Source organism: Pteronotus mesoamericanus, unplaced genomic scaffold (assembly GCF_021234165.1).
Source record: "Pteronotus mesoamericanus isolate MK-2021 breed Mesoamerican mustached bat unplaced genomic scaffold, CSHL_Meso_final contig_347, whole genome shotgun sequence".
Taxonomy (NCBI): Eukaryota; Metazoa; Chordata; class Mammalia; order Chiroptera; family Mormoopidae; genus Pteronotus; species Pteronotus mesoamericanus.
Window position 1 is genome coordinate 8,665,245 of NW_026555137.1, and position 20,599 is coordinate 8,685,843.

Sequence of the window (20,599 nt, forward strand, 5' to 3'; positions counted from 1 at the left end):
CCTGCAGGGCCTGCGCTCTCGGTCCTACTGAAGCCACTGTCCGCAACGCTCCGGTCATGGGCGCCGCCGGCTCGTCGATGCTGGCCCGCTTCGTGCCTCTCTTGTCGCATCGCCCTGCGCAGGCCAGGGCCGTCTGGCTTGGGGGGGCCGCGCTGGGACTGGCGGCGGTGGCTCTGGGGACGGTCGTCTGGCGCCGCACGAGGTCCAGGCGGCGGAGGCGGCTGCAGCAGGTGGGCACCGTGACGAAGCTCTGGATCTACCCGGTCAAGTCCTGCAAGGGGGTGCCCGTGAGCGAGGCCGAGTGCACCGCCATGGGGCTGCGCAGCGGCAACCTGCGGGACAGGTACGGCCGGGAGTTGGGGGGCGGGGCGGTGTGTGGCAGGGACCAAGGGCATTGGGCACAGAATCTTCAGGGGATCAGGGGGGAGGGGGACCTGGGGAGGCCGGGCTTGCACCCCCCCGCCCCCCAACCTCCGGAAGGAGAGAAAAGGTTCACCACCTGGGTTTCCGGAGCTGTTTGTTGGCACCTCTGCCAAAGAAGGTCAAAGTTCAGGTCTGATTCCGATTTGGAAAGGTAGGTAGGAGCAAAGTTTCTTTTGTGTAAAAGGACTGAGTCGGACTTGATTACATCTAAGGCTCCTGTTAGTTCTAAACTTTCTTCGTGTATGGCACAACAGTAGACAAATGGAATGCCACGGGCGCTACTGGGCGGACTGGAGCCAGGGGGAAGCCCGTTTTGGCTCAAGGACGCTGGCTTTGGCGTTGCCAGGCCTTGTTCCTCACCACCCCCAGTCCTGGGCAAGGTGCCTGGGAGACCCAAGAGCTGGAGACACCTGGCCCCCTTTCATGGGCCCTGAGCAGAGTGAAGGCTTGTGTCGGGGCTGGGGCGCTGTGAGGGGGCCGATGACTGCGGGGTAATGGTTGTCATTGAGGGGGCCGCGGGTCTCCCGTCTCCCGGAGGCGGAGCCGTCTCCTGGGAAGAACTTCTGTTAAGGTTTCTACCGCATAGGGCCTGGCACACAGAGATTCCATTCTCCTTCCTCCGGCATGACAGGATGTCTTGTCATATAAGTCACCCCAAAGGGCAGCCGACAGACACACATCATTCGCGGATTGGTGCAGCTGGGTGCCAGGAAGGCTCGCTTGACCGTCAAGGGAGGAGAGTGTGTGAACCCCGAGAAAGAAGACACCTGCTAAAAAGGGCCCCTGGTGGCTAATTGGGCTCAAATTCGACAACAACAACAACAACAACAACAAAACAGAGCTTAGCAGCCATTTCTATACAGGTAGCTAGGCAGGTAGGAGCAAAGTTTCTCTCCCGCACACTGTGCTTCCAGGAGAGGCCTGCACTGAACTGCCTACCTGCACTGCTTCTGTCACCTGAGCCAGCCCTTATAAAAAGAATTCCTGGAATCCCATGTCAACCAATAAGAATGAGGCTTTCCCATCCAAACCCAGCTGCACAGCTCCTAACAACCTGAGCGGCTCTATTCTAACCAATAAGAACAGGACAGTGCCTTTTGGACCAATCAAACTGTGGAATGAGGAGTCCTTATTTGCATATGGACAGATCAGTCAGGGACCAGGGGCAGGGACTCTGGTCTGGAGGAGGCTCTGGGAGCCCACTCTCCTTCTCCAGCTAAGACCGAAGACTGCGACTCCCTGGCAGAGCTGCAAGACCAGAGACGTGTGCAGAGCAGAGCAGGCGGGTGCAGCACAAAGCAGACTGCCCAGGAGAGGAGCAGAGCTGCCTGGCCCAGCGGGCTGCCCCCACCCAGGGCTGCCTCCCAGCTGTGCTGTTCTCCCCGTGGAGCTGGTTTGCACTGACTTCACCACACTCTTCAGTTGGGGGTCCCTGGTGGCCTTGAATCAGCGACCATCAGTTGACAGATGGAACCTCCGTTGTTGCCTTAGGATTAGGATACCCTCAAATCTGGCGCGGGTGGCTTAGCTGTGGTCCTGTGTCTAGGGGGAGGGAGGTGTGCAAGTTGGTTGAGGAACCTTCTAGCAGAGGCCGCCTGGCTGCCCTGAGTTCACTCCAGGACGCACGGGCTCACTCTTCTCTGAATACCACCGTCCTCTTAAAATGCGAGCTCCCACGGCATGGAAAAACTTCAACTTGTTTTTAGGAAGTGTTGTGTATACAGACCATGGAACTCACAGGGGATTGCCCATCCCCCCACACCCCAAACGTCTAATCCTGGAGCATTTTTTAAAACTGTAATTTCCTGAGGCTCCCATCCAAGAGTGAAGCCAACGTTTCCCCAGTGACTCTGGTCCTCTAAGAGAAGGGTTCATCTGGCACTGTTAAGAAGAACGTGTTTAGAGTTTATGTAAATATGAAGGACTAGAAAAGATTTCTTCTTGAACTTCCCAGACCTTCCTTGAGACCTTTGTCCTACTAACACTATGGCATGTCATCAATGTTATAACGAAACGGCACCAAACAAAATGATGTTATTCAAGGACCTGCTGTATCTCACCCAACATCACAAAACCGTCACGTGTTGGATGGATCTGAACTCAGAGCTCTGTGCGTGCAGTCTTTGTGCTCTTTCTGTGGAACCACTGCGTGATCTGGAAGAGCAAGGAGTGCAGACCAGGGTCAGGAGACCTTGGGCAAACTCATTAACCTCCCTGAGCCTCATGTTTTCATTTCCAAAACAAAGCGGCTGAACTTGATCTGTGACCCTATCTAATCTGGCTTTTCTTTATGAAAGGATCATTGAAACCTGAAAACCCGAGCTGGAAAAAGCTGCTCCACGACCCCTATTGTTGTCTCGCCCTGAGACTTCAAACACGAAACTACAAAGACACTAGAATGCAGGAAGAGGCCCCTTTATTTGATTCCATTTTGAACCTGAGTCTTGGGAGCTATTCTAAGAAGCTGAGATCTTCCTCTCTCAGTGCTCCGTGCTTCACATTTCTGGAGACATTTCCATCAAGTGTATTTGTGAACACTTGGCTTGAACGCGCGGAGCTTCGAGCGGGTTTAAAGGCCCCCGGGGCTCTTTGGCACAAAACATGGCTGCCCTCCTTCACCTTGTAATTCCCCATCTCCTCAGCTGCCACCAAGGCCTTGATCACGGATAAATCTGCCCAAGCCCTTGCTGAAGGCAGTTCCTTACTCTTCTGCACACACTATTATTATTATTGCTCAGAGAAATGAATTCCCTAAGTTCATAATCCCTAGGGTCCTCGTCTCTTGGATTCTTCCCGCCTGCGCCCTCCTCCTCTCTGTGGCGGGGTCCCTGCCTGCCCCCTTCTCAGCCTCTGTCATTCTGCTTCCTGGCCAGTTGGTAAATTCAGGAAGGAGGTTTTCCAGCTGCCTGGGGACCCCGCGTCCCTGCTGCCATTGGCCGCTCAGGGCACTGAGGCTCCTTTCAAGAAGCTGAGCCCTGGGCTCTGCTCTGACCCCCACAGGAGACCCTCCCGTTTTATATGTGAAATGGAAGTGCTGAATTTTCATGTGGCAGACTCAGTTGGGGTAACTGGGTCATTAAAAAAAAAAATCCACACTCTAGACCTATTCTTTCCTTCAGATCAGGCAGAACAGAACTGATTGCTCGTTCGCTGGGCATGCCTTGTCTGCGACAGGTGAACAATGTCATTCATTACCCGTTGACGAGGCAATGGGGCTGGTTGGCGACAGCAACGTTGCGTCTTTTACTGTCACCTCTGTCCCATCCCAGCGTTAGACCGCTTGCGAGTCGCCGTGGCCAGCACAGAACCTCCGGCCACCACTCTTCCCAGGGCCGGTGACCCCCCGGGGTTAACTCCCATGTGATCACATGACAGGCTGGCGCGAAGCTGGGGTCTGCGAGCCAGAGCCAAGGGCTGAGGTTGGGGGGTGGATGGGAGATGCGAAGACTCTGCTCAAGGAGGGACTGACTGTGGGAAAGCACGTGCAGTCGGGTCTGTGACTCTGGGCTTGTTCCTCGACAGGTTTTGGCTGGTGATTAAGGAAGATGGACACATGGTCACCGCCCGGCAGGAGCCCCGCCTTGTGCTGGTCTCCGTCACCTATGAGAACGACCGGCTGACCTTCAAGGCCCCGGGTGTGGAGCAGCTGGTGCTGCAGAGCAAGCTGCCTTCCTCCAACAGGATCCACGACTGCAGGTGCTCTGCCCGGGCCCTCGGAGACCTGTGCCAAGCCTGGTGTCCTTTAGGCTCGTCCCCAGACCCTACAGTTAATACAGGAGTGAGGTCGCTGAGATTGGTAAAGGAAACATTTACCCGCAGTCTACTCTGGGCTGGGATCGGGCCGGTGCTCAGGTGTGAGTGCATGAGGCAGGGTTTGCTTCCAGGGTACCCGGGAGTTGTTGTAATCAGATGTGGTAGGGGAATGACTGTCCTAAAGAAAGCAGGGTTTTTTTTATATTCACAGATCCCCAGAAACGCAGGGCCCTGCTGGGAAGCACCAGAGTTGGTCAGGTGGCAACAGAGGAAATAGGAAAAACAGGAACTGCGAGGCAGGACGAAGGCTTAGGATGGGCCCGTGTGAGTAACGTGAGTGGACACTGGGCCATAGGGACCAGAGGACACCCTGACATTTGCAACTGCGTGGATGGACCTTGAGGACGTTATGCTAAATGAAATCTGCCAGGGGAAGACCAATACTGTGTGATCTCACTTATATGTGGAATCAAACAAACCAAACCAAAAAAACGCCAAAAACCAAATATCTAACTCATAGAAAAAGAGATCAGATTTGTGGTTACCAGAAGGGGAATTGGAGGAAAACGGTCACAAGGTACAGACTTCCAGTTACCAGGGAGAGTAAATACGGGGGATGGACCATACAACGTGACGACTCTAGTTCATGCTGCTGTGTGGTGCATTTCCAAGTCCTTGGAGAGTTGATTCTGAGAGTTCTCATCACAAAGGAAAACACACTTTTTTCTTTGCTTTTTCCTTTTTGTATCGTTAAGAGAGGATGCATGTTAGCTAAGCTGATGAGGGTAATCATTTCACAATATATGTAAGTCAGGCCTGAGGCTGTGCACCCCAACTTCCATTGTGCTGTCTGTTGACTCTATGTCAATAGAACTGGAAAAAAATAATTCTTAAAAATGCAGACCGTAAAAGAAGACATTAATCGTGCATTTTTTAAAAAAGAGAAAGTTGGATATCAAAATATTATGGCATTTAGATTCCATTGCAAACTTTTCAAAGCATGATTTTATTTTATTGTAACATACTTTTTCTATATTTAAATATTAACACATGATATACTTTATAATTTTAATTGGAATGTTAGCATTTACATTTCAATGGAAAGGATAGCTCTCCCCACAAATTAAGCTTATAAAAATTCCCATGTCTACCTAAAATTCTGTGAGGGGTACAAAGCTTTAAAAAATTCTTTTAGAGTCACGCAAGCAAAATAACCTTGAACGTCATTGTGTCCTCTAGTGAAATCTGCGCACCAGGTAGGGTTGGTACAATATTATTATCTCCTGTTTAGCGCTCGGGACGGAAGGTCAGAGGAGTTCCACAACTTGCCAAAGACCGCAGACCAGAGAACAGGAGCGTTCCAACGTGAGCCGGGTCTGCAGGTCCCGCTCTGGGTGCATCTCCCCCACCTGAGATCCCACACCTCAGATGCATCCTTCTCCCCTCCCAAGAGTCTCCAACATCCTTGCTATTCGGAGTGTGGTCCACGGACCAGCAACTTAAGCGTCCCGAAGCCTACTAGGAGTGCCGCATCCCAGGCCGCAACCCAGCCTCCTGACCCTGGATCTATCGAAGCAGGAAGTAACCCTGGTCCTTCTTGTCCCCCTTCCAGGATTTTTGGTCTGGACATTAAGGGCCGCGACTGTGGCGACGAGGCCGCTCAGTGGTTCACCAACTATTTGAAAACGGACTCGTTCAGACTGGTTCAGTTTGAAAAGAGCATGAAGGGAAGGACCTCAAAGAACCTTTTGCCGTTTTTTGCGCAGAGTTACCAGGTGAGCTGCTGGAGAGCTGCCCTCACCGTGCCCCCCGCCCCCGCGCCCCCCGTCAGCCGCGCTTCCCTTTCCGCCTCCCCCCCCGCGCCCCGCCCCGGCCCACAAAGGGCCCCCCGGGCCCCCAGGGACGTAGTGCCAGCGCAGCCAGGTGAGTGGGACCAAAGGTGCTACCTGGGCAGGTGTCGGGGATGGGGAAGGGGAGAGCCTGCGGCCCTCCAGGATGTGCGAGGATGGAATACGGGACGAATGGTGCAGGGAGAAGCCGTGGGACTGCCGCGGAGATGGGAGCTCAGGAGAAAACGGGTTGGGGAGGCAAAAGTGAGAGGCTTGTCGGGGGCTAAATCCAGGTTTCCTAGTTATGGAAGCGACTCTCTCCGGCGCTGCCATCACGGTCAGTGTAGGCTGGTTATTTCAGGTGCTGGGAAAGGCCCCTCCTCCGCAAGAAAACAGCCCTCTGTGCCCTTGACCCCGCAGTAAGAAGAGGTGTAAAGGGCAAGCTCCTCAGGTCGCCCCCAGACTCCCTGATGTCAAGCTCCTTGAATGCAGGGCGTTTAGTCTGCTCTGTTCTCTGCGATTTCCCCACCTAGAACAAGGCCCGATAGATACACAGCAGGTGCTTATTAAACGCATGTTGAGGGAATGGTGGCGGCTGAAAGATACTGTTACAAGAGCAGAGCCGATTGGCTACAGGCCCTTCCCCTGATGATGATGATGATGATGATGATGATGTAAGAAGAGGATCACCTGTCGGGCACTGGAGTGAAGAACAAGAAAGAAATCAGGGCTCCAGGCCTGGCTGCTGCCTTCAGTGTGTGGATCAAGCCTCGCCCTCGGCCCAGAGCTGAGTGGGCCATTTCCAAGCACAAAGTGTTGCCTGTCCGTCCCTGGACGCCACTGTCCCCTTCTGCACTCCGGTGGTTTTGCTTCTAGACCTCACTTAGCTTGGCCGTCGGCCCGAGGGATTTCCCGGGGCAGTGAGGCCTGATGGGGCCGTGTTCTCGGTGCAGGTGGCCTACCCCGACTGCAGCCCGCTCTTGATGATCTCGGAGGCCTCCCTGGCAGATCTGAACACCAGGCTGGAGAAGAAGCTGAAGATGGACCAGTTCAGGCCAAATATCGTGGTGACAGGCTGTGATGCTTTTGAGGAGGTAAGCGGCTCACTGTTTTTGTGCATTATGCCCAGATGCGCTGTTCAAGACACTAACGGAAGCGCCGTGGCCTGCAGCCAGGGCTAACCCAGACCCTCCAGGGTGGGCAGTGCGGGGAAACTCCTTCCCCAAGCCACCTTCACCTTGTCCAGCCGATCACGCCCGGCGGCTGCCATCTCCTCGCCGGCCTCAGGGGGCGCTGCTCACCCCCTAAGGCTCGGGCCCCAAAGCAAGACAAAAGGAAAGCCAAATTGTAGCAAGTCTGGGACTAGGTTGGGATATATAATCATAGCTCAGAGATAAATGAAGGGAAATGAAGACAACAGCCATCTCTTCCCTTCCTGTACCACCAGGGGTGCTTTCAAAGATGTGAGGCTCTGGGAATTTTACCCCAGGCTCCAAAGTGGTACCCAGGAGGATACATGAGATTTGCCTGTGAACAGCCCCTGGGGATGGTCCATGCGGAGGCCTGAGTTGTCTTCCAGGAGACTCACAGGCTCTCTCTGCCATGGGGCTGACCCCAGAAATTCCCACCCCCTCCAGACACAGCCCCTCATAGCCCTAAAGGGACAGCCACATCAAAACCCAGCTGTAACCTGCCGTATGTGCACAGAATACATAGAGCTGGGTGTTGCTTTCTTATAGGTAACGTCAGTGACCTTAAACACTGGGGGTGGCCTAAACTTTATGGCCACCAGAGGCAACAACAACAAATACCACTTACTGGGTATTGAATGGGTGCCAGGCCCCGAACAAATAAATTACTTCCTATAAATTCCTTTTGTGATCCTTATGACCTCCTGTGAAGTCTGTATTATTTTCTCCTTTTTTTTTGTAAAACAACTGAAACTGGGAGGCGTTATGTAGCACTTTATGAGTATAAGTAAGGGGTGGCTCTGGCATGGGACCCCGAGCCTGGCAACTCGGTCCAGCCTCTGGGGTGCTAAGGTCCGAGTTCCAGTTTAGAGATCCCAAATGGGTCCCCTGGGCAGGGAGGGGGGAGCTGGAACACCTTCTCAACTCTTCGCCCCTTTGGGTGACTGCATTTCTTTTTGTGTGAGTAAAATGTGCCCCTGTTTGCTGGTCAGCGTTGTCCTTGAGGGTCCACTTTTGCAGAGGGCCTAGTGGAAACTCTTGTATGTGTAGGCACTTCATATTATTTGATAATTTAAAAAATAGCCCTGTAGCCTTGGCTGGTGTGGTTCAGTGGATTGAGCACTGGCCTGTGAACCAAAAGGTCACCAGTTCGATTCCCAGTCAGGGCACGTGCCTGGGTTGCAGGCCAGGTCTCTAGTAGGGGGCGTGCAAGAGGCAACCACACATTGATGTTTCCCTCCCTCTCCTTCTCCCTCCCTCCCTCTCTGTCTAAAAATAAATAAATAAATTCTAAAAAAACAAAAGAAAAAAGAAACTATAGACAATAGCCACGTGGACAGAAATTGTCTCCTTGTTGATGTTTTCCTGTCATTCATTTCCTATTTTCTTTAATTCTTCTTTACGTGTGTTAAAAACGGGTTTTAATTGATCGCCTGTTGTGGGCCCAGCACTGTGGGCCTGGGCACGTAGGTGCGAGATACAGAGCCTGCCCTTCAGAATTCCAAACCCATGCGACAGGATCGGCCTTGACCCAAGGGACTTGGCACCCAGATTTGGCCAGACTGGAGGTTTGTTCCATTTGGCAGTCTCTTTACAGATAATAATAATAAAAAAATTCGGTGCAGGTCCTTGAAAGTGTCCGGCACAAGGGACAGGGCCGAGGCTCAAAGCCCACAGGAGACCCACCTATTTCTCCCCTTTCTGCTTTCCCGGGTTGTCCCTTAGGGCCCCATAGGTCTGCCGTCATTAGACGCTTGTTGAACACGGAATGAAGTCAGCGCTCGGGGTAAATGACACATGTTACTAAACCCCAGATTCCAATTAGTCCAGGAAGCAAAATTCTTTTACAGGAATCCGGTAATTGGGTTGTTATTTTCTAAGAACCTCTTTTTTTTTTTCTCCAATAGCTTCTTCTTAGCCTCTTGGCTAAGATCAACTGTAGAAATTTTCTTTTAGGAAATACAATTTTTCTTGATTTGACACCACTATAAGAGAACTTACTTTGATATTAATTTTCATTTAAGATCTTGTGCCAGGGGAAGAAGAAAAGATGGTCTCATTCCTCTGCTTATGGAATTTCTGCTTTCCTACGGCTAATGCAAGCCTAATTGTCTTCCCTGAGGCAATTTGAGTGGGTGGAATCCTTTTTTAATTTTTGTTAAATGGAAATAACGTGAACTGACCTTGTGTTCCCAAGTCCATTTCTTTTATTTCTACATGGCGGTAGGCTCACAGAAATAGTAAATACTCATATTTTTCTAGAATACACAAATTTTTCTGGAAAAGTCCTCTGGTTATGCACATTAAAAAGAAAGTCCTTATCATAAAATGATGCTAATGTTGCTGAGCTACTCTCCCTTAATTTGGGAGACCCAATAGTTAGTGGCCTAATGCATTAACCCGTCTACCTGGTACCATTGACCTTCAATTAGTGGGACTCAGTTAAATATTAATGCAAAATGATAATGCACATAAATATTTAATAGACCAACTAATAATAAAAAAAAATAGCAAACCTAAGCATGGTGCAAAAATCCAGGCCATTATTTATTGCAAAAATATAGAATAATTGCAGAATGCAATGTGCAACATTTACTCTTTGTGACCCAAAGTACTTTGTACTTTTTCTGTGTAACTCAGAACATTAAGCAGATTTTAAAAGGCGGTTTCCCTTGGGCCATTGTGGTGTGTTTGAGTTCTGGGAATGAGGAGCAGTGAAATTTAAACATAATAAAATTAACCGGTGCTTCTAAGCTCTGGAGTTGACCAGGGCATGACTCAGGGTTTTCCGAACTTTGCTTGCTGTCCTGGTGAGCAGGACTTGACATTGTTTTGGAATGTCCTGTTTGTATCAGTCCTCACCCCGCATGATGGAAGACCGCTGGAGAGCCTTGCAGAAAACCACCGGTATGGAATTTGTCCCTCGGGCAGTGCTTCTCCAAGAAGCTTCTAAAGAGACAGTGGATGTTGAAGCCAGGCAGCTGTGGTCTGAATCCCAACGCCGCCATACAGTCCTTTGCAGCTGTTGAAAAACAAGGCTTTTGCAAATCGTCAGAAGCAGACTTTTCTGTCTCCAATAACGAGAGTTGGGATGAGTTAAGATTTTATTTGGGTGTTCAGATAAGAAGTCTCGGTCCTGGCATAAGGGCAGCGATCTCTGCTGGGTTCAAGGCATTCCAAAGTAGCAACAGTAAACAGAATGACAGACAAAAAACAAGGACAAAGTAATAATAACAATTACGTAATTCTCAAATGTTTATTATGTAGCAGGCACTGTGCCAGACCCATTATATACATTATATCATTTAATCATCCTCACTTCCCAGACTGCAGGTCGTGACCTGTTAACGGGCTATTATATCACTTTAGTGGAGGCTGACCAACATTTGAAAAAAACAGGAACACAATAGAACAAAAGATATCAGGAAAGATGTCAGGGTAAACTATGTGTAGAAAGGGAAAGAATTGTTTTGTAAAACTTTCAAGGTATCGCTTGGATATGTATGTGAAAGAGCATTAAGAAACAATATAAAATGTAATTTTTTAAAAAGACTATTTGTAGAGCAATTTTAGGTTTAGAGTAAAATTGAGAAGAAGGTGAAGAGAGTTCCCCTCTCACAGCTACTGTTATAGTCACCTCCTGAAGGGCATCTTGGTTGCTTCCAAGTTTTGGCAATTCTAAAATGTAATTTCCTGCCTTGGTCCATAGTAGAAAATGGCTGACAGTCACAGAGGTGAGGAGTATTTTCCAGATGTGCAAACTGAGACTCAGAGAAGCTGAGCACCTTGCCCAGTGTCACACGGCGACGACGCGGCCACGTGAGGATGCGGCTCCTGCCGCCCTTCGGAGGTTCCTGAGCGAGCGCTGCCTACACGACTCTGCCCCCTTCGAGTGCGGCCAGGCCTCATAGCAAAATCTCATCGGGCCCTCACCCTGGGGTCAGGGGGCAGGTCTCTGGCTGCGGAAGAAGCGGGACAGTGCAGGGCAATAGGAAATGGAGGCGGCCTGTGCTCAGGCTGCCCCGTGCGGACGGAGCGCTCGGCGTGTGACTCTGCTGACGGATCCCCCGTGGGTAATGGCCCGCTCACCCAAAAAAAGTCCCATTTTAACGTGGCTTCCACAGTGGCTCAGCTGGGTGGGCTTGTCCTGCAAGCTCCCTGTTTCTCGTTACAGATCCTTAGGTTTGCCCTCGAGTTCGTTTAGCTTCTCAGTGACTGTCCCCCAGGAAGGACCCGTTTTCCTGCTGACGGTCAGGTTTCTGAGACTGTGAGGCAGAGCTGGAGCCTGGTTCCACCAACCTGCTCCTCACCTTCGCGTCTTCTGGGGAGACCTTTCTTGGCCTCTTCTTGCTCTGTTTCCTTCTGTTCGCCTCATTGCTAGTACCGGCCCAAGAAGAAGCTGCCTGAAAGAAGAATTAAGAAGCCTTAATTCAACAGATCACGTTTCCTCTTCTCCTAGGATACCTGGGATGAAATCCTCATTGGCAATGTAGAAATGAAAAGGGTCATGGCGTGCCCCAGGTAAGGACTCCGGGGAGACCTGGACTTGGGGGTGTGGCATGCCCATTGGTTCTTGATCTCACCGAACCCTTGGTTACTACATAACAGGTGCATTTTTACCACAGTGGACCCAGACACTGGAGTGATAGACAGGAAGGAGCCGCTGGAGACCCTGAAGAGGTAGAACACCCGTCCAGTGTATTTTTAACATCACCCCCCACTCCAGAATACCTGTGGGTGGAGGCGCTCTGCCCCGGGACCTTTCTCTCTGCCCCGGGACCTTTCTCTCTGCCCCGGGACCTTTCTCTCTGCTCCCTGGTGGGTTGGAGTCTGTTCCTTAAAATAAGCGTGTGTTGCCACCTCTTTTTTCTTCCTGGACACACTGTCTAGTGCTTTTGATTAATTTTTAATTGTAGACTAATAGTATGTTTTGACCTTTTTGTGTCTCCTATCAATTTCTAATAACATGTACTTGGTTTTCATTTTCCAAATGAAGACATTATATCCTCTGTTTTTTTTTGGGGGGGGAGGTTTGGCCACTCAAATTTCTTTATTAGAATCAGTGTCAAGGGCTGTGAGAATAATTGAAGTTGTGTCATAAAATGTTAGAAAAAAGAGAATGTAATGGGTTGTTTATCCAGCAGCTTCTTCTCTGCCAGGTGGTCACATTGGCTTGGTTTTGTACTTAAAGAACTGGGGCTGGCTTTAGTTCTCGGTATAAAATGTGTTTCTAAACCCAAGTCAGCATTTCCGAGGAGGTGTATTCTGTTTTCTTTCCATTTCCTCTATCTTGTTGTTGGTTTCTCATGAGTTTAGGTTAGAGAAGAGGTCATTTGAAGCATTCAGAATGGCATTTCATTCTGTTTTGCTTTTTAAGATGCAGTGAAGTTTATTCTTTTTTTTCCTTGGGGTTGCATGCACGTTTGTTTCACTGAGTTGTGAAATTGGAGGTACACTCGGGATTTAAGTAGCCTATGAAAGTGTTTTTCCTCCTTCTTCTCAAACTGAAGTCATGGAGAAGTTGCTTAGACTCTCAGGATACTTCTAGAAAAACCAGAAGTATTTGCAGTTGGCCAATGTCCCCTAGACTCCGCTGCCAGCATTTCAGAAAAGGCTGGCCATTTGTTTCTTTATAAACGAGCTGGGGATGGAAGCTTGGATTCTACCAAAAGCACTTAGATTATCATTGCCTTTTTGCGCCTGACGATGGGTTTTTGTTTTTTTCAGCTACCGCCTGTGTGATCCTTCCGAGAGGGAAATATACAAGGCGTCCCCACTTTTTGGGATCTATTACTCGGTGGAAAAAATTGGAAGCCTGAAAGTCGGGGACCCCGTGTATCGGATGGTGTAGCGATGGACTCACAAGCTTGACATGGTAAAGGGCCAGCTTCCCTTCTGGACAGTTGGGGCCTTGAAGTCACCACCCTGTTTTCCCACGGTGTTTCCCCCGTTTGCTGCTTTAACGGCTGGGAGAGTGAGCAGCTGGTGTTCTGACCTTCAGCGTTGGAAAATGCCATTTGTCTCTAATCCCCTCAGTCATCTCTAGCCCCCGACCCAGGCTCCCGCCTCCCACTTTCACACTCAGTTACGAAATGCTGGTGTGGGAGCCTGTGGAGAGACAGGTAGATGGGGCCAGCCCCTAAAGGGACAGCAATCAGAAGCGAGGACAGGAAGGGGAGCGACCCTGCAGAGCGACTTATTGATTTTTGTTTTCTGCCTCTGACAGAAAAGCAAATTCAAAATCAGCCTGGGGGAAACCGGGAAATGCTTTGTAGCAAATGAGTTTTTACAGTGTGACTTAAAGCTTGGAAAGATGTCAGGGCCCCAAGGCGGCTGGATTCTGAATCAGGGGGTAGAGAGCACCTCCCGCGGTGGGGCCGTGGGGTCCCATAGAGCCCTGAGGCGGGGAGCGCCAGGCCTGGCCCCCAGAGCACAGGAAGGCCAGTGTGAAGGCTTTGCCTCGAGGCTTTTCCAGAAACTCTTCTCTTAAAACCCATAACCTGGATACTGAAGTTACCTAATGTCTGAAACTCTTGCCCATCCTTCTCGCTAACCGTGGCCTGACCTTCTCCACCTTCCCACCCGACTGTCCTTCTGGGGACACGGACCAGTGGTCCAGACAGTCTGCGCCCCCAGTAGGAAGACTTGGGTTCCTCATCCCAGCGGCAACACTTTCCAGCTCGGCTGAGTATATAACTCAACCTTTTAAACCCCGGCACCCTTATCAGCAAAGTGGGAACAAGGATAGTACTTCCCCAAACAACCAATAAAAATGATATGGAAGATTAGTTCATATAAAGTTGCAGCATTGCCACCGAAACACAGCAGATAATCAGCATTGGCTATGATTTTTATTGGCGGCATTTCCAACAACTGCCCCATGCAGGGCCCCGTCTCAGATGCCATTGTGGTCACAAAGGTGAGACGGGCTTTGTCCTTGCAGTGAGCAAAAAAGAGACAAACTTCTCCTGGCCGCCTGTCACAGTCTGGCATTTTCGTAGCCACTGCCATGTTTCATCATTTCTAAACTACCAGCTTTTCCCACATTTTCCCACTGCTGAAACGGCAGGGAAGATAACATCCAGGATTGCTCTAAAAAAATCTTAGTGATGCATAAAAGTAATGGTGCCTCTTAGGATTTGACGAGATGCGGCAAACACTGGAGTGAAAATTCCTAAGTGCCTCCTGTCTCCCAAGCCCCGTCTGCGAAGTGGGGCCATGCCTGAGCCCCAGCGGCTCCACAGCCTTTGGGAAAAGAGCCGTTCACCTGTGCACGAGGGGCCGCGCCCTGGCCCCTTATCCGTTTAAAATGTAATCGCATAAACGTTTATCTGTTCCATGATCTATGCGATACGTGTTCACCAGGGTACATTTAGAAAATGGAAAATACAAGAAAAGTAGAACAAGGAAATCACCCATTGTCTGTATTGATAAATGATTGGTTGGTTGGTTGGTTTGGTGGAGCTGTGTAATATACATAATTATATACGGTATATATCATATAGGCATACTATATAAACAAATATATATCATATGCTATTTATACACAGATATAGATCATACATATATCATGTATCTATATATGGCATATATACCATATATATTTATATATACATCGTAAGCATTTTCATAGCCCTCCAATCTATTCAAATGTCATTTTGATGGTTTATAACATTACATTATATAAACATGACACTTTTTAAATACTACTTTACAATATTTGACCCTTGGACTATATCCGATTTGGTTATACATAGTATTGCAGTGTGTGTGTTTGTATGCAGAACATTTAGAAATTAAGAGGTTTTCTGTAAGTTAGATTCTTAAAGTAGAAACTCATGGAGTATAGGCATTTTTTTTTAGCATCTTGACCAGTTGCTTTCAAAAGGGCAATTCCCATTTGCACCCCCTCATGCCACGTGACACCCGTGCTCTGGGCCGCTGGCAGGATTGGGGGGCAGGGTGACAAGAGGCTGCTTTTCTCCATTAAGGTAATTTGGTGCGAGACGTGGTTTATGTTTCCTGCGTTTCCACAAGCGACTGTTTTGTGGGTCTTTGAATTAGGTATGGCCGGTAGGAGAAATAAGCAAATAATTAGAGATTCTTATTATTTATTCAGGTTTCAGGATCCAGGAGACATTGCTCTGGATTTTAACTTCAACAGCAGCACTGCCTCGGCGGGTCCCTACCAGCCACCCTCCGACCATCTTCGCCCTGGAACTGAAGCTCTGTCCTGACTTGTTGGGATTACGCACGCTTCAGGTTAACGCAAGCAAAGTATTAGAGGTGACTTGGGAATAAGAAGGTTATGTAGATTTTAGGTAAGGAAGACTTTTTAAATAAGTGAAATTGTCCGACAATTATTTTGATTGTTACAGTAGCTCTCACACTTCTGACATTAATATTGATGAGTTAAGAAAGTGCAAAGAATCTGCTCAAAAGCTGCAAAATTTTTTTCTAAATGTTTACATTTTATTCCCTACCATTCCGTGTTTTAGGCAAAATGAGAGACACCTGGTGTCCTGCCCTGCCTTTATATGTGAGCACACAAGGTTCTGTTAGTTGGTTTTTACATGACTACTGAATCCCGTTGACTTTCTGCTCATGTGATTTCGACCCAGCCCTCATGGAATCAGGTTGTACTCGAGGATGGCAATTATTTTATAGATCTCATTTTTATAGCCGATAATGCCACTTTTCAGCCATATAAAAGTGATTGGGTGTGATTGCCAGATACACCCCCTGGGATTCCAGGTATGATAAAAAAAAAAAGAGAGAGGATGGAATTTAGAGAGTCGAGTGGGAAGGAGGAAGGTGGCACATATTTTTTTAGGTGCAAATAATTTTTTTTTTTGTAACAGAGAAATGAACTCTTTGGGTATGACTAAAAAATTCTCACTGAAGTAATATGTCAATGACTTAACCTACTTCTAATTTTGTGACATCTTTGGTGTTAATAAATGTGACTTTCAGTTGTACTTTTTGTTTGGTATTGATGGAGTCTGTTTCCCGAGCTTTCTCATTTTATAGTCGAACTTCAGTCCCTGTCCCTCACCCATTTCGATTGCCTGGCGGAGACACACTCGGACTCCATACGCCTTGCCTCCTGTCGCCCGCGGGGACGGGGGACATCAGGGAGGGCTCAGGCCAGCCCATGGCGGCAGGTCGCCGGTGCCCACAGGAGCCTTCCCAGCGGCCAGTGGGGCAGCTGTCCCTTCGCTGTTTTCCTTTGCTGCGCTGTTTTCCTTTGCTGCGGCTGGAATTAGCTTCCCTTCCCTGCAGGGGAAGGTGTCCGCAGAGCTCTGTCCCTGCCTACATTTTGGCAATGAGGAAACGGAAAACTCATGCTGACCTGAAAGCGAACCATTAACAGAGAGAAGCAAAATTGCCCCTTTAAATCTCTGAAGAGAAATGAGAGAGAGAGAAATGGAAGTCCACCCAATTTAATGTTCTGAGACGTGTTATTCACTGCCCCCGCCCCGGGGTGGGGGACGCAATCATTCAACAGTTTGGGGGCCTAGACCCTTCTTCTGGCTCATTGCTGGGAGAGGGGAGCTCACGGATGCACTCCAGTAGCTGAAGCAACACTGCCCTGTGGCTCTGAACACAATTCCTCCCTTCTCAGGGGTAGGGCAGGGAGAGGGTGACCGGCGGCTGGAAAGGGAATAGGCAGGGTCACCTGTTTTTCCTGTTCGCCCGGGGCCCAGGCTCTGGGCCCCGAGGCGGCTGGCTGCCCTGTGCGCACCGCGCCCCACCTGCCCGAGGACAGCGATCTGCCTGCCCGCCGCCTGATTTCTAATAACTCGAAATCACGTTTTGTGCGTCAAGTGTCTCCTCCTGTCTATTTTAGGTAGACAAACAGCCCACAAATACGTAAACCAATGGATCACTTGCAAGGGTCTAGGGCACGGGGGAACCCACCGCCCTGCAGCTGCCGGCGGGAAGGTGGAGGAGGAAGTGGCTGGAAGACCCTGGAAGCTGAGCCGGGGGCTCGCACCCCTGCGGCCGGGCCCAGCCCCCCAGAGAAGGGCGGGCGCTCTGATAGGCCTGGCACGGGTTCCGGAGCCGCCCTCCTGGGCTCGGGCCAAGGGTCGCACCACCCCTGCGGCCCCCGGGCCGACCTGCCACAGCGGTGACCCAGCCCAGCTCCTGCTTCGCCCACGCGCAACCGTTGGGCCACGGGCACCGCAGGCTCCTCGGCGCTAAGCCGTCTCGGTGTCCCTCCCACCGCGCTCGCCTGCGCCGCCGAGGCCAGCCTGGCTCAGGGTGGTCGCGCTGGGACTAGCCGCGGTGGCACGGGGGACGGTCATCTGGCGCCGCGCGGGGCGCAAGCAGAGCGGTCGGTTGCAGCAGGTGGGCACCGTGGCGCAGCTGTGGATCTACCCGGTCAATTCCTGCGAAGGGGTGGCGGTGGGCGAGGCCGAGTGCACCGCCTTGGGGCTGCGCCGGAGCCACCTGCGGGACAGGTACGGCGGACGGTGAGGGCGTTGGGGGCGGGTGGCGAGGGACAGCAAAGGACCTGTTCGTAATGAGGTGGGGTAGGTAAGTCACAGATCCTCCCAGTAACCGAGAGCTGGGTGGGACAAGGACAAAGAAGAAAGAGTCCCCTCACCTCCCAGCAGCGCACACCAGGATGCCAACCTGCTTGGGGGCGGGGGCGGGGGTGTCTTTCCACCTCTTTCACCTCTTGCGCTCCTGAGGAGGTGTGGCCTCCGTTTCCAGGTGTCAGACGGCGGCGCTCAGCCGCACTTAGTTAAACTCCGTCCCGCAGAAGTTTTCAGCCAGGGCTGGTCCCCACCTCTCTGTTTTTAGTCACCGGCTCTTGAGAACTTGGGGCCACTTAGAGCCCCCAAGCCCAGCCCTCAGAGAACGCACCGAAGCCGAGCCCAAGATCTCAGGGAAAGGACAGCAGTTGAAGCTGATGCTTCTTGCAGCTTAAAAAGTGCGGCGGCATAGATGATCCTGCCTCATCCTCCCAAGCACGCTTCTCCGGGTTGAGAACCTGAGAGGCGCCTGGCGGGGATGCAGGGCTGTGCTTGCTTCTCTGGGGCGCACTGTTGCTTTGTTGAACAGTGGTTTTGTTCATGTCCCTGGCTGGGCACACTCTGTGGGAATTCCGGGGGTTCAGCAAAGGTCACAGAAGCCCAGAGCAGGTGGCTTTGACTGCTTCTGTGTCTGGCTTCAGGCCATCCCGGGCCTCATTGTATGGCTGCGCCTCAAACTCCTTCCTCCCCAAAGCAGCTCTCACGGCTTCTGTGGGACCTGCGGGCGGGCATGCGGGACCCGCGGGCGGAGGAGCTGTAGGGCAATTCCTGAGACATTTGCAAGGTGAGCTGTGCATCTCTGTTCACAAGGGAGCCAAGAATCCTGGCGATCCCACGGCTTGTACGCAGACGCTGACAGATGGTGACACTTGATTTCGTAGGCCCAGAGGCGAAAGGGCATTGTAATTTCACTACCTCAATTCAAAAAAATGTTTTGAGCTCATGTTAAAAATGGGTAATAAGAAGAGCTGGCATTTGTAGCAGACAGGGTGGAACATTCTCTGCTGTCATGCTACCAAGAAACGTAGCCAAGGGCTATGTAATCAAAGGCTTCCAGTCCTGTGTGACAACTGACTCCCTGTGACAAGGCCAGCGAACACAGAGGAAGGCGCTCCAGAAACTGTTCGGTGTGGTCAGGAACGACATCAGAGCTTGAACTGAGAGTTTTAGAATGATTATGAATATTGCCGACAGGTAGGTTGGGAGATGAACGTTCTAGAGAGGGAATTTGCTGGGCCAGGACCCTGGGTTTGAAGGGCAGGTATGCTAGGCAAAGGCTGGTGTACGCCCAGGTATTGACTGTTTACCAAAAACAGTTGAAAGCAGGGACTTGAATAAACCCTCGTACACGCGTGTTCCCCGCGGCGCAGTCACAGCGACCAGAAGGCGGAATCAGCCCAGTTGTCCGTCATCAGACGGATGGATAACCATGTGGTCTATACACGCAATGGAATATAGTTCAGCTAAAAAAAAAATGAAGTTCTGTTACCAGCTATAGTATAGATAAATCTTGAAAACATTAAGTGAAGTAAGCCAGACACAAAAGAAAAAATACTACATGAGCCGACCTGTAAGAAATACCTAAAACAGGCAAATTTTAGAGATGGGTTAGAGGTTACCAGGGGCTGGGGGGAGGGGAGGGGAGGGTTATTACTTAATAGGCACAGCATGTCCGTTTGCGATGACGAAAGGCTTTGGACACAGGTCGTAGCGGTGGTTGCATAATGTCGTGAATGTACTTAACGCCACTGAGTTGTGCCCTTAAAAATGGTTAAAATCCCATTTTAAAAAGTATTGACAGATACTGGGTCATTTCCACCTCTTGGCCTTGTGAATAGCGCTGCTGTGCACATGGGCGTAAAAGGCTTTGTTTGAGTCCCCGGTTTCAGCCCTTTGGGGTACATACCTACGAGGGCGCCAGGTGTCTGTGTTAAATATTTTACACGGCAATAAACAATGGAAAAGAAAAGAAAGGCCTGCGTGTGTGAGGGCCCAGGAGGCGCCCACGCCAGCCCTGCGGAAGAGTGTGGGTCTTATCCGGCTGCGGGACGTTGCCGGAGGAGGGGCGACGTGATCAGATTTGTATTTTAGAAAGCTCGGGCCACCGTTATTTCCAGGAAGAATTACGAGGAAGGATGTTCCCATGCTGGTGCCCAGGATCTGGCTCCAGCCAGAGCTCTGTCTCCGTCCAGGATGAAGGGCCACTGAAAGGCCTGCGTTAACTTCTTTCTGCGAGCTAGCTGCACAGCTTGGCCACCCTCATTGGCTGGAGGAGGTGATGGCCCAAAGCCCCCGCCACGTTTTTTTCTTACGTCTGTGTTACGTTGTGGATCCCCAAAGCATGACATGAACTCGCTTCTACAGCGGTAACCATCCACTCCAGTGTGGATCAAAACGACCAAAACATGGATGTGCATAATGTTATTTTTCTGGAAATGGTTCTTTCTATTGCTCTTACTTCTCCTTTTTTTTTTCTCTTTTTTTTCCCCCCCCTGGAAAGTACCTCTAGACCAAAAGTACTGGCCAGAAATAACATTGTCCATATTAACAATAGACCTTTCAGTAAATGGCAGAATTTACAGTTCTGAATGCAGAAACATTACTTTTTTTTGAAAGGGGAGAGTGGGTCTGGCAGGGTGTGTATGGCACTGAGTGTGGCCAGCTGAGCTCCAGCCTCTGCGGACAATACAGCAACAGCTCTGTTGCTTCAACAGGCAGGAGCTCAATGCCTGTGCTGTGTCAGGCACGGCGGGCGCTTGACGTCTTTCTGGGAAACACATAATTGTCATTTCCTTGGGGCCCGTTGAATGAAATTGATCAGACTTGCTGCCAGTGGAGAGGAAAATGGAATTCACACATT

The 20,599-nt window shown here is 50.4% G+C and overlaps 2 protein-coding genes across 2 annotated transcripts in view; both read left to right on the forward strand.

Annotated features, from left to right (window-relative positions):
• LOC129072984 (mitochondrial amidoxime reducing component 2-like) lies at window positions 1–16,019 on the forward strand. The gene is made up of 8 exons (XM_054576617.1): window positions 1–343; window positions 3,946–4,119; window positions 5,789–5,951; window positions 6,959–7,099; window positions 11,655–11,716; window positions 11,804–11,875; window positions 12,923–13,070; window positions 15,315–16,019. The coding sequence occupies exons 1-7, from the start codon at window positions 57–59 to the stop codon at window positions 13,044–13,046; spliced, it is 1,023 nt and encodes a 340-aa protein (XP_054432592.1). The 5' UTR covers window positions 1–56; the 3' UTR covers window positions 13,047–13,070; window positions 15,315–16,019.
• Window positions 15,262–20,599, forward strand: part of LOC129073088 (mitochondrial amidoxime-reducing component 1-like) — a 19,888-nt gene continuing 14,550 nt past the window's right edge. The window contains 2 exon segments of the mRNA XM_054576770.1: window positions 15,262–15,268; window positions 17,403–17,673. Coding sequence (XP_054432745.1) covers window positions 15,262–15,268; window positions 17,403–17,673 — 278 coding nt within the window.

Bases quoted from the DNA above. Each gene is read 5' to 3' on its own strand.
- LOC129072984 (XM_054576617.1), top strand. From the start codon at position 57: ATGGGCGCCGCCGGCTCGTCGATGCTGGCCCGCTTCGTGCCTCTCTTG. The intron at 4,120-5,788 runs GTGCTCTGCCCG...TCCCCCTTCCAG, and splicing joins AACAGGATCCACGACTGCAG to GATTTTTGGTCTGGACATTA. The intron at 11,717-11,803 runs GTAAGGACTCCG...ACTACATAACAG, and splicing joins AGGGTCATGGCGTGCCCCAG to GTGCATTTTTACCACAGTGG.